Source organism: Bos mutus, chromosome 16 (genome assembly GCF_027580195.1).
Source record: "Bos mutus isolate GX-2022 chromosome 16, NWIPB_WYAK_1.1, whole genome shotgun sequence".
NCBI classification, from domain to species: Eukaryota; Metazoa; Chordata; class Mammalia; order Artiodactyla; family Bovidae; genus Bos; species Bos mutus.
In genome coordinates, this window is record NC_091632.1 from 55,543,863 (window position 1) to 55,556,667 (window position 12,805).

The window sequence follows — 12,805 nt, forward strand, 5'->3', positions numbered from 1 at the left end:
TTCCCAGCATGCTCTCTCTGATGGGTTGGGTTTTGGGTACCCAATACCAATGACAGTCTCATCAAACTCAGCTTAGGTGAGGGAACTTCAAGAGCACTACATTCATTGCTGACCTGTCTACTTCAGCTTTGCTGGATCCCAGGAAATGACTTAGAGGAAATGATGGACTTAGAAAACACTTTCCCAGGAGAAATGAAAGTTTGAGCTTGTGGAATACAGAAGAAAGACCTTCAGAGATATTCTTGTCCCAGTCTCTGGAACCTGGGAATATGTTATCTTACATGGCAAAGAGGAATTAAATTTGCTTATCAGCCGACCTTAACATAGGGAGATTAGCTTGCATTATCCAGATGGACCCAGTGTAATCACATGGGCCTTAAAGGTAGAAGAGGGAGGCAGAAGAGAGGGTCAGAGAAAGAGATGGCAACAGAAGCAGGGTCAGGGATGCTATGTGGATAACTTTGAAGATGACCATGACCCAAGGAATGTAAGTGGCTCTAAAAGCTTGAAAAAGCAACAAAACGTATTCTCCCCTCAAGCCTCCAGAGAGCAAAACATCCCTCCTGATACTTTGCTTTCAACCCAGCAACATCTGTGTTGCGCTTTTTACAAATTCATTTATTTCTTCTATTTATTTTTGGTTGTGCTGGGCTTTCTTTGTGTGGACCTTCTCTAATTGTGCTGAGCGGGGCTACTCTTCGTTGCGATGCATGGGCTTCTCATAGCAGTGACTTTTCTTGTTGCGGAGCACAGGCTCTAGGCATGTGGGCTTCACACAGTTGCAGCACACAAGCTCAGGAGTTGCAGCTCCTGGGCTCTAGTTGTGGCACATGGGCTTCATTGCTCCGCAGCATATGGAATCTCCCCAGTCCAGGGATCAAACCTTTGTCCCCTACAGTGGCAGGCAAACTTATCCACTGCACAACTAGAGAAGTCCTGTGTTGGGCTTTTAACCTACTGAACTAGAAGATAATAAATTGGCGTGCTCACACCCAGTGAGCAGAAAATCCAGGAAAAGAGCCTGGCACTGGTCTGTCCCCTCAGTAAGTGAGGGACAGGGCCACATACCAACAGTGATTACTGAGAGAGTGGACAAAAGCATAAGCCAAAATAAGAAGAATTCCAGGTAGGCAGAAAATTGCTTAATGATAATTGCCACATCAGAAGTGGTTACCAGGAGGCGTGGCCACCATGGAGGAGTAGGAAGGTCCTGAGCTTGCCTCCTCCCTTCAGCATGCCAAAATTAAAACTATTTACAGAGCAGTTGTTGGCGAGGAAGAACTAAAGATTAGCAGAAAGGATCCCTTGCAACTGAAGGTATAAAGAGGGAACCACAAGAGGATGGGTAGGAGGGGCAAAGACACAACATAATCAAGACCCACCCCAAGGTGGGCAACTCACAAACAGGAAGATGATTACCATTACGGAGCTTCTCGCCAAGGAGTGAGGGGTCTGAGCCCCACCTCCAGCACCCTGGCTTAGGAGTCCTGCACTGGGAAGACCAGCTTCCTTTGTCTTTGAAGGCCAAGCCGGGTTTATTTTCAGGAGAGTTAGAGGGCTGTGGGAAATGTAGACTTCACTCTTAAAGTGAAAGTGTTAGTCGCTCAGTCGTGTCTGACTCTTTGAACTATAGCCCACCAGGCTCTTCTGTCCATGGAATTCTCCAGGCAAGAATACTGGAGTGGGTTGCCATTCCCTTCTCCATTCCCAGGATCGAACCTGGGTGTCCTGCATTGCAGGCAGATTCTTTACCGTCTGAACCATCAGGGTTAGTCTTAAAGCACTCATGCAAAATCTCACATGCTCCAAAATCCAGTACAGAGGTAGTAATTTGAAATATGCCTGGGTCAGATCCCCTGGCTGATCTTGGAGACCCTCCTGGTCAGATCCCCTGGCTGATCTTGGAGAACCACCTGGAGACACAAGAGGCAACTGGAGCTCCCCTGGGGGACACAGATGCTGATGGAAGCCTTGGGAAGGGCACAGAGGGTTGTTCTACCAAGAGGATACAAGTGCTGACAAGCACTGGTTTGAGTCTTCCCTCTAGTTTATTAGGCCTGGGATCTGGCCCTGCCCACCAGCTAGTCAGCACCAGTCCTGGGTTACCTCAGGCCAAGCAGGCAGTGGCAGGGGTACAGCCCCAACCACCAGTGGGCTGTTTGCTAAGGAGCCCCTGAACCCCCAGCTGCCAGGGGAGCCAGCCCCATCCACCAGAGGGCCCAGGCCCCAGCCCTTCCTAGTAGTGCATCAAAACCATCTCTAGGTCCCGCAGGACCATGCAGCCAGAGCCTGCAGGACACAGCCTCACCCACCAGCAGGTCCACAGCAACTCCAGGACCCGCAGGACTCTGCAGCCAGAGACCTAAGACCTGGCTTCACCAGCAGGCCAGCACTAGCCCTGAGACCCCACAAGCCTCAACCCAGCCCACCAGCAAGCCCATGGCAGCTCTGAGAAACTTGGGCATCTCAAGAGCTGCCTCAGGATCCAGCTCCACTCACCAGTGGGCTGACACCAGCAATGGGACACCCCAGGTCCCACTGGAAGCCATGTCAGGAACCGGCCTCACCCACCCACAGGCAATAGTAACACCGAGACCCCTAGCCCTGCAAACAGAACCCAGCTCCATTCCATTCATCAATGGGCCAGGACTAGCCCAGGACCCCTGGGGCTCCACAGCCAGCCACCTCATTAGCCAGCCCCAACCACAAGTGGCTGGCAGCCTCCAAAAAGCAGGCCCTAGAAACCAAACAGACCAGGAGGCAGCCATGCCTACCAGACCACCCACAGTAGTCATCCCACTACAACAGCCCATGAGGGAGGCACCCCTAGAGCATACAGCTCTGGAGACCAGAGGGGAGGGCACTTCTGGGACACATAGGATGTCTCCTACAAAAGGCCACTTCTCCAAGACTGGGAGATGTAACCAACCTACCAGACACATCGAAATATAACAGAAAATTAGTCAAGATAAGGCAATAAAGAAATATGTTCCAAATAAAGGAATAAGATTAAAAAAAAAAAAAAAAAACAAGAACAAAGTGAAGTGGAGATAAGCAACCTACCCAATATAGAATTATAAGTAACGATCATGTTGTTCAGTCCCTCAGTCATGTCCAACTCTTTGCAACCCCATGGACTGCAGCACACCAGGCTTCCCTGTCCATCACCATCTTTCAGAGCTTCCTCAAACTTGTGTCCATTCAGTCAGTGATGCCATCCAACCATTTCATCCTCTGTTGTCCCCTTCTCCTCCTGCCTTCAATCTTTCCCAGCATCAGGGTCTTTTCTAATGAGTCAGCTCTATGCATCAGGTGACCAAAGTATTGGAGCTTCAGCATTAGTTCTTCCAGTGAATATTCAGGGTTAATTTCCTTTAGGATTGACTGGTTTGATCTCCTTTCTGTCCAAGGGACTCTTAAGAGTCTTTTTCAGCACTACAGTTCAAAAGCATCAATTCTTCAGCACTCAGCCTTCTTTATGGTCCAACTTTCATATCCATGCATAACTACTGGAAAAACCATTGCTTTGACCATATGGACCTTTGTCAGCAAATAAAAGATGCTCAAAGAACTTCATTGCTGCTCAAACTTTTCTCTTGTTGCCAAGAGCAGGGGCTCCTCCCTGGCTTTGGCGCACAGGCTTCTCGTTGTGGTGACTTCTCTTGTTGAGGAGCACAGACTCTAGGGCGTGTGGGCTTCAGTAGTTGTGGCACATGGGCTTAGTTGCCTGAGGCACTTGGGATCTTCCTGGACCAGGGATCAAACCCATGTCTCCTGCATTTGGACTACAAGGGGAGCAAATCAGTCAATCCTAAAGGAAATAAACACTGAATATTCATTGGAAGGACTGATGCTGAAGCTGAAGCTATAATACTTGGCCACCTGATGCGAAGAGCCAACTCATTGGAAAAGACCCTGATGCTGAGAAAGATTGAGGGCAGGAGGAGAAGGGGACGACAGAGGATGAGATGGTTGGATGGCATCACTGACTCAATGGATACAAGTTTGAGCAAGCTCCAAGAGATGGTGAAGGACAAGGAAGCCTGGTGTGCTGCAGTCCATGGGGTCGCAAAGAATTGGACACAACTGCGCAACTGAACAACACCTGCATTGGCAGGCAGATTCTTTACCACCAGACCACCAGGAAAGCCCACCTTCTGGAGTCTTAATGAAAGTGTGCGTTTTCTCATTGCTCAAAACGGTAGCCCTCTCTCTCGGGCACTCACACAAACACCATTTTCAGCTGGTGTTCAGGCTCCCTTTGGGTACTAAAACTTTGGAGTCATGATAAAAATAAATAGAAAGTTTTCACTGCCTGTGGGTGGGAAAGATCCCAGGTCTCGGTGTTGTGTGGGATAGAGGAACCAGAAGAGGAAACTTGGAGGGTCCTCCTCTCCCCAGAGTCGGACCCCCAGAATCCCACTCATACTTGGAGCCTATCTTGCCCCTTTGCTGGAGCTCCACAGGCTGTAGCAGGTAAAACTAACCTGTATCCCTAGGAAACCTCCTCAGAAACCCCTTGTGGAGTCGCACACCAGCCCCCAGGGGCAGCCTCACCTGATGAGTCCTTTGATGGGTCACCTTCACCGTGACCTCTTTTTGTAGGTCACAGCCCCTGGAATCTGATGAAGCTAAATTCTTCACCTTCAGCTCCATATTAAGTCCCTGGTAAGAAAAACACCTCTCACTAAATAATTTTACATTTCTCAGCACATACCATCTTTGCAATTTATTTTTCATCCTCTCCACACTCGGACTTTCTGAAAGAAGATGGTCCACCTCTTGCTCCTTGGAATTCTCATCAAGGGAAATGACAAAGCACCCAGAATTTCTCAGCAGCATCCTGGAACTATTTCATGTGTAAGCCTCACCAGAGGGACTGAGTTTTGTGCAAGTTTCCTGATGATTGGGATCCTGTGTCACCAGGGAATGACTCCAAATCCAGGCCTTCTCTGGGGCAGAGAAGCCTTCAGGGTGTGTGCACCCAGAGAAGGACTCGAGGACAATCTGGGGTGGGGTGGCCATGGTGGGCAAGCATTGGTCTGGCATCTTGGTGGTTCTGGAGCCGTGGGGGCCAGAGGTAGAAGGAGCGGACTCGAGGCTGGAACTGGGGAGGCCTGGGGTGTTGACTGAGACCCTGTCACTAGCTCACTGTGGGGTCTCGGGCAAAGCACCTGCCGTCTCCAGGCCCGAGGGTCTGGCATGTCTACACCATGAAGCCAATTCGGGGCAGTGGGAAAGTGGTGCTCGTTGAATTTGTCCTCTAAGGTCCTTTCTAGAGCTGAGATTTTACCATTTTCTGCACTTACCTTTTTCAGCTCTTCGCTCATTTGATTTGCTTCTGCAACCAGTGGCATCAGTTTGACGTAGTCCTGGAACACAGCCAGGACACTGGGGTCCGCTTTCCCATCCCCACTGTTTACAGCACCTAGGAAAGATCGGAGAGGGAGGGGAGGTCACTCACTGGTTCTGGGATACCTTTCATCCATGAATAAACTTGCATGCTCTTTGCTTCCTTCATTCAGTCAATCATTCAACTGTTCACCAAATATTTATATTTTAAATTTATAAACGTGTAATTTTTTAAAAAACAAGGAAGAAAACTAAGTGGGGAATAAAAGTTGCTGCCTCCCTTGCTCATCTCAACCCATGAATCTCGGCAGCATCGTGACAGGAGGTTCCCTGCCTCTGATTTTCAGTCTTGGCCTGCGTCCTTGACCCAAGGTAGCTCCAGACTGTCCAGTGAAGAGGCTGGGCCAAGAATAATACAGCTGGCTAAAGGAAGGTCTGGGGGCTTCTCCTGAAACCACAGCTGGCACAGAAGCAACTTGTCCTTACTTCTGTTTGGGGTGGCTTGGAGGAGGGGATCATGGACACGATGGGTGAGCCAATCCCCCCTGCCAGACCCTGGCTGGTGCTGCCTCCTGTCAAGAACTCTCAGTTATTTAGGGATTTCCTGTGCTGAGGTCTGACTCCCCAGAATTGCCCAACAGCCACCTTGCTGAAGAATCAGTCTTTGCTGGTGCTAAGCACCTTTGACCAGGGTCAGGGCTTGTTCAACCTCACTGTGCTGCCAGCCCTGGGCTGGAAAATTCAACCCTGTAAATGAATAAATGAATATATAGGGTGTCCAGGCTTGGTATTAGAGTCTTATTGACTTGTTTTGTTCAGTAACTTGCAGACAATGAACAAAGAGGTCATTTTCAAATCCATTTATTTTGCTAAAATTCTGAAGAGAAACCTTTGGTGCAGGAAAAAGGGAGGATCTATTTTGCACATATGTAGGTGCACCCGCGACACTGCTCATGGGTTTAGAAGACAAGTTTGCACAGGCACCATGTGAGATGCTCCACCTTTGCGAGTTCAGCATAGCCAGAGACCTCGGTGGAGCCCACACTCACCTGACTGGGCAGGGTTGGGGGTGCAGGTGGGCAGCAGGTGGGCCCTGGCACCACAGCCTCCCCTGAGGGGAGTGATCTGGGGTCTGGGAATGAGAGGGGAAGCAAGGTGGTCAAGAACCTCCATCTGAGGCAAGGGAAGAGATGAACAAAGAGAAATGACAAAGCTCCTGAGTGTTCTTGTGGACAAGGACTCCCAGGTCGTTGTGGGGGAGTTGAAATACAGCAGTAGCTAGAGGGAGAGGGAGCTAGAGGGAGCTAGAGTAGCTAGAAGTCTTTTCTCATTGGAAAAGGCCCTGAGGCTGGGAAAGATTAAATGCAGGAGAAGGGAACCACAGAGGGATGAGGTGGTTGGATGGCATCACCAGCTCGATGGACATGAGTTCGAGCAAGCTCCGGAAGTTGGTGACGGACAGGGAAGCAAAGAGTCAGACAAGACTGAGCGACTGAACTGAACTGAGGAGGAGAAGGGGACGACAGAGGACAAGATGGTTGGATGGCATCACAGACTCAATGGACATGAGTTTGAGTAAACTCTGGGAGACGGTGAAAAACAGGGAAACTTGGCATGCTGCAGTCCATGTGTTCGCAAAGAGTCAGACACGACTGAGCAGCTGAACAACAACAAAGGGAGATGTGGGTCCAGGTAGGGCTTTGTAAGTTTGTTTTTATGGCAGAAGATAGTGGAGCATGTTTGCATGTGATGGGATGATCCATGGAGAGCCTTTAGTGATGCAAAAGAGAAGGGGCTTTTCACAGACAAGTGCTTGAGATAGTGAGAGGGGAGAGAATCCAGAGAACAGATGGAGGAAAATTGACAGATGTATTATGTTTGCCCATTCAGGGAAAACGAAAATAAACTCTGTGGTATTGAACTGGAATTGGCCATATGAGGATGAACTTATGGCTTTACAGAATAGGTGAAGCTGTAATATGTGTGGGGGAACACATGTGTTAATATAGCAGTTTGCACACGTAGCTCCAGATCTTGATTTATAAATGTCATTCTTTACCAAAAGGAATCAAGATCCTTGGGGGAAATGACTGACACCTGAGCTGGGGCTGAGAGACCACAAGATGCACCTGGAACATTTTTGATGCCAGAAAGTAAGCTAGTGCCTGGTGAGGAGTGTCCGGGAGACACAGAGTCCAGCTTGAAGGGGTGCCCACTGACCAAAACGGGGATGGTTTGCACATCAAAATGAATTATGAAAGCAACAGATAACTTATTGACTAAAACAGGACTCTGAGACCACACTGATATAACTAAATGAATAAACAAATCAACAGATAAAACATTTCTTATAGTACCTTTTTGTTTTTTCAAATATAGGTAGAGGAAATTGTGAAGCTAGGAATTCACCATTTGACAAAAATCCATACTGATTATCCAATGATCAAAGGATGATAAAACTAGTGGATGAAATTGTAATGAGGTATAGGATATCTACATATCAAAGTCTCTCCCCATAAAATATTAATTGAAAAGATAGGATTGCTCTCAGGTGGCCTCAGCCTGCAGTGGCTGGAAGCGGAGCTTCAGTTCCCCCACCAGAGATTGAAGTGGCGTTGTGGGGTTGTGGCAGTGAAAGCACCAAATCCTCGCCACTAGACCTGAGGACAGTGAGCAGGCCCCTGGCCCTTCAGCTTTTCAGAAGAGAATTCCCACAAAGACAGAAAAATGTTCTTGCCTGGAGAATCCCAGGGACGGGAGAGCCTGGTGGGCTGCAGCGACTTAGCAGCAGCAGCAGCAGCAGCAGCAGCAGGGAAGTAAGTAAAGTATTTATCAGGAAGGAAAAAGAGTACAGTACATGTGGATAGTGCTGGGAAAGATTGAAGGCAAAAGGTCACTCTCCTTTGAACTTTTAAGGAGCCTTTCTGCGCATGTGTGGTCAAGGAAGTCTTCTGACTTCAAGAATGAGAAATATGTGGTCTGGGCAGGGTCCCGCCTCCTCTCTTAATTGTCCTGTTATTCTCTCCTGGAGCTTTGGTCCACAGGGAGTGAATCTCCAGTCACTTAACTCTGGGGTGGCATTTACCTCTTGCCTCAGGATAACTCACTTTACGATGGAGAAACCTGGTAGACACCACCTTAACCAAGTGATCACAATTAACGCCACCAAAGATGGACAAACTGACACCTGGTGTGTCTGCTGTGAGGCACAGAGGACACAGCATCACTTTGCTGGCATTCCTGCTAAAAACCTATCACCTCAATCCAATCATGGGGAAGCATTCTAAAAACCTAAAAAAATGACTGGTCTTTACTCTTCAAAAATGTCAAGGTCATGAAAGACAAAAACAGACCTGGTGACTTGTTCCAGATTTAAGGAGACCAAAGAGACGTGACAACTAAATGTGGTCCTGGATTGGACCCTGTATCCCAATTTTTTATAAGGGAGGTTTTTGAAACAATTAGGTAAACATGCATGGAATTCATAGATTAAATAATAGTATCAACGTTAATTTTCTGATATTGAGAATTGTACTGTAGTTATTAAGAGAAAGTCCTTTTCCTTAGGAATAACACAATGAAGTGTTTAAGGATGCTCAGTCATGTCTGACTTTGTGACCCCATGGACTGTAGCCCATCAGGTTGCTCTGTCTACGGGATTCTCCAGGCAAGAATATTGGAGCATCCTTCAATTCTCCATGCATTGCCATGCCCTCCTCCAGGGGATCTTCCCAACCCAGGGATTGAACCTACATCAGCATCTTTACCCTCATAATTAATTTTATGAATTAAATAAATCTTCCACGTGTGCTTACTCTATGAAAATCATACTTTAATCTTCTAAACATTGTATTTTGACACAAAGATTATTTTCTTAAGGAAAGCAGAATTTCACACAAGGGAAAGCACTGCTTTTACATCCACCCATGGAAAATGCCAGAAGCCTGTCCTGGGCTGCTCACCGAGCTTGTCAGCGCTCACTCCCTCAGCAGCCGCTCTCTCCAGCTGGAAAAAGTCATAATCAAATCTGCTCAAGTCCTCACTGCCTCGCTCGGAAGGAAACCCAATGTAAAGGTAGGCGCTGTTGGATCCCAAAATAATCCGGTCCTAAGAAGGAGACAGTGCGCTCAGAGGGAGGAGGGCAGAGCAGGTGAAGTCAGCCTGCTGCTCTGTGTGCATTATGGGACCTCGTGAATCCCCAAGCAGGGGAGAGACCTGTAAATGAGGAGGGAAGAGGGGCCTCTTGCTTTCTTGTGCTTTCGTTGACTAATCCTTTATTCTGGATTCTCTGTCAGCCGCTGGGGGAGTCAGTGGGGACTAGACAGACCCATCCCTCCCCTCCAGGACTTGATAAACTAATGATGTAACAGCCTGTGCAGGATGGGGAGGAAAAGGGCAGGGCTTCCACAGAATGTACTGGGCTAATTCACACTGGGAATTACAGAGCACCTCGGGGAAGGTGCACTATTTAAGGTGACACAACTGGTAAAGAATCCACCTGTAATGCGGGAGACCTGGGTTCGATCCCTGGGTTGGGAAGATCCCCTGGAGAAAAGGCTCCCCACTCCAGTACTCTGGCCTGGAGAATTCCATGGACTGTATAGTCCATGGGGTCGAAAAGAGTCGGACACGACTGAGCAACTTTCACGAGTGCTAAGTTTTGGTGAGGCCGAGAAGAGTACTGTTGACCAGAGCCTGGAAGGTCTGAGCATCAGAGAGTCATGTGACCAAGGGAAGCCCAGGCAGAGCAGTGAGGCCAGAGAAGCAGATGATGGGCCCACTCACTCTGGTGTCCTAAAAGGGTGGGTCACTGAAGGATTTCCAAGAAAGGAGTGGCTTGCTCCAGTGTGCTAGTCTAAAAGGACCTCTGTGTAGAGGGGTGGAATGGGCGGGATGCAGGAGGAGGCTCAAGAGGGAGGGGTTTTATATATATAATTATGACTGATTTGATGTACAGCAAAGACCACCACAACATTGTAAAGCAATTATCCTCAAATTAGAAAAATAAAATAGAAGGCTTTCTGTGGCTTCAGCGTGGAGAAGGGACAAGAGAAGGGTCTTGAGCCCCTGTGCTACTGACAGGGTGGTGGGGAGATGCAGAGAGCCCAATGTTGGCAAGGTGCTGGCAGTTCTCTCCAGCACAGATTTTTTTTTTTCTTCTTAATATTTATTCATTTATTTGGCTGTGCCAGGTCTTAGTTGCAGCATCTGGGATCTAGTTCCCTGACCAGGGATCGAACCCAGGCCCCCTGCATTGGGAGCTCAGAATCTTAGCCACTGGACCATCAGGGAAGTCCCTCCATGGCAGGTTGTTAAAATCTAAAATATCATACAGCATTAGAGCTGGAAGGATCTTGGCGAGCACCTAGTTCACCCCTCTCTGTTTTGTAAGCAAGGTCCAGGGAGGTGAAACGACTTCCCCCAGACACTCAGGGAGTTAATATCCCAACTCCACAGCTGTGACCTCATCATCACTGGGACACGGTGGCAGAGGGACAGAAGGGGCTTAGCGCCCAGCCCTGCCGGCCTCACTCCAGCTCTCCTGGTTGGACTTAGGAAATCCTGTGGCTCCGCAGGGGAGTTTACCAAATGCTGCAGCTTCGTCTTGGTCGTGATGGGCACCCCATTAACGATGACCTTGCATTTGCCGTATGGAGTCACCGTCACTTTACCACCCGAATTCGTGAAGGAAGCATGTTTCTCTGAAATTCTAAAAGGACAAGAATGTGTCTAAGTGACCAAATAAATCACAATTTTGGTGAACAGTGTAGGTAGTTCTTTGTCATTTGCACAACTAGGCAAGGCCTACAGCTGCTAGGGAGGCCCGTGGGGCTCCTGTTGCTCAGTGGGTGGAGGTGGAGAGGCGGGTGCAAGGGACCCTGCCTTGACCAAGAGGGGAGACAACAAAGCAACTGCTTATTAGTAGAACCAACCCCACTCCTGACTCCTCCCCACCCTCCTGGGGCCAGGAGACACAGAGTCAAGCTGGAGCCCGCAGGCACTCACAAGTCGGTGGGATGGAGTGAAGAGAAATGGAAAGAATGGTGTTTCAGAGGAGACTATTGGGAAGGAGATTTAATAACAAGCCTACATATCACCAAGAAGTTTAGGTCTGTTTCTTCGTCTTTATCTACACAAATCCAGACCTGAGATGTTACAAGATTTGGGGCCAGTATCAGAGGCATCAGTTTGGCTCCCAACAGATGTCACCTATGTGCCCTAACTGTTCTAGAATGTCCCTGGGCTCCTCGGATGTTGTGAATGTTTGAGAAGCTGAGACACACTCAGGCCCAGGGGTCCTCAGGAGCAAGGTTTTAACCTCAGCTCAGCTGCAGTTGAGTCAATTCCAGACCTGTGGGTTTGTGGACCAAGGTCCCCACAGGAAGTGATCTGGAAAGAGGGATGAGGGGATCCCCAGGAAGAATTGGGGGAAAGGGGCTAGAGGCCATTGGTCAGGGTGAGTTAGTGCCCCTCCCTACAGGTCCCTCTCACCACCCACCCACCCTCTGCTGCCAACTCACACACACACCCACACACAAGGGCTGGGGTGGACTGTGGAGGGCTGAGGTCTGTCATGGGGGACTGGTGAGTAATGCCCCGAGTCTATTGGCTGGAAATCCGTGGGCAGTCATGACACAGTGGGGCTGGAATCAGGGAGGAACCCTGGAGCAGCAGCCTCCCTGGGAGAGAGGCCACAGAAGTTCACCCCCCTACTCTGAGTTTACAAACCTGCCTTGGGTCCCTCGGGGAGGGATCAGCTCCAAGTCTGGGCTTCGTGTTAGTCCAGTTGGCACCTTGGGTCCCTCGGGGAGGGATCAGCTCCAAGTCTGGGCTTTGTGTTAGTCCAGTTGGCAAGGGCTCCGAGCACAGAGATGCCTTTGCTCTTGGTGGTGAGACCACGAAAGGCCCGCGCCACCATATGGGGCCTGTCCTCTTAACTCTCTTTATTTCCTGCCCCCCTCTGCTCAGGTCCATTTGTGAGAATAAGTCCCTTTCTCCCCAGACCAGATCCAAGAAAACAAACTGAGCCCAGCAAGAGGGATTTCGGTGAGAGAAGAAAACCCTCCCATGTGACCTTCCATAATAAGTATTAGAGTGGGTCCCAAGATACATCTGGTCAGTTCTCTTCTTTGGCTGTCTGGCAGGGCTTGTGGCCTGCCCCGACAATGACTAGATGAATTTTGAGAGTATCCTCTGGATGCAGTGGTCTCAATTCTGTAATGCTGGACAAAGGTACTGAGTCTGTTCACTTACCCCAAACCTTGAAGAGTAATGGCATTTGAAGCTGCCTTACCAGCATCACACGAACCTGAAAAGAATTAAAATAACCTTTTTTTCCCCCAAAATTTCCAGGATTTGATCTTAGTAACATATCTGATGTTTGGGAAGTGCCATTTCCTCTCCAGTTGGATCACTTGAAGGGATTTTCTCACTGTGATTTTCAATCATGATG

General features: G+C 48.8%; 1 protein-coding gene across 1 annotated transcript in view; it reads right to left on the bottom strand.

Moving 5' to 3' along the window:
* Positions 1 to 12,805, bottom strand: part of KIF28 (Kinesin-like protein KIF28P) — an 82,454-nt gene that overhangs the window by 17,929 nt on the left and 51,720 nt on the right. The window contains exons 12-16 of the mRNA XM_005893392.2: positions 12,607 to 12,661; positions 10,939 to 11,062; positions 9,315 to 9,459; positions 5,310 to 5,428; positions 4,558 to 4,665 (exon numbers count right to left, since the gene is read on the bottom strand). Of these exons, the coding sequence (XP_005893454.2) occupies positions 4,558 to 4,665; positions 5,310 to 5,428; positions 9,315 to 9,459; positions 10,939 to 11,062; positions 12,607 to 12,661 (551 nt within the window). The remainder of the gene's footprint in view (positions 1 to 4,557; positions 4,666 to 5,309; positions 5,429 to 9,314; positions 9,460 to 10,938; positions 11,063 to 12,606; positions 12,662 to 12,805) is intronic.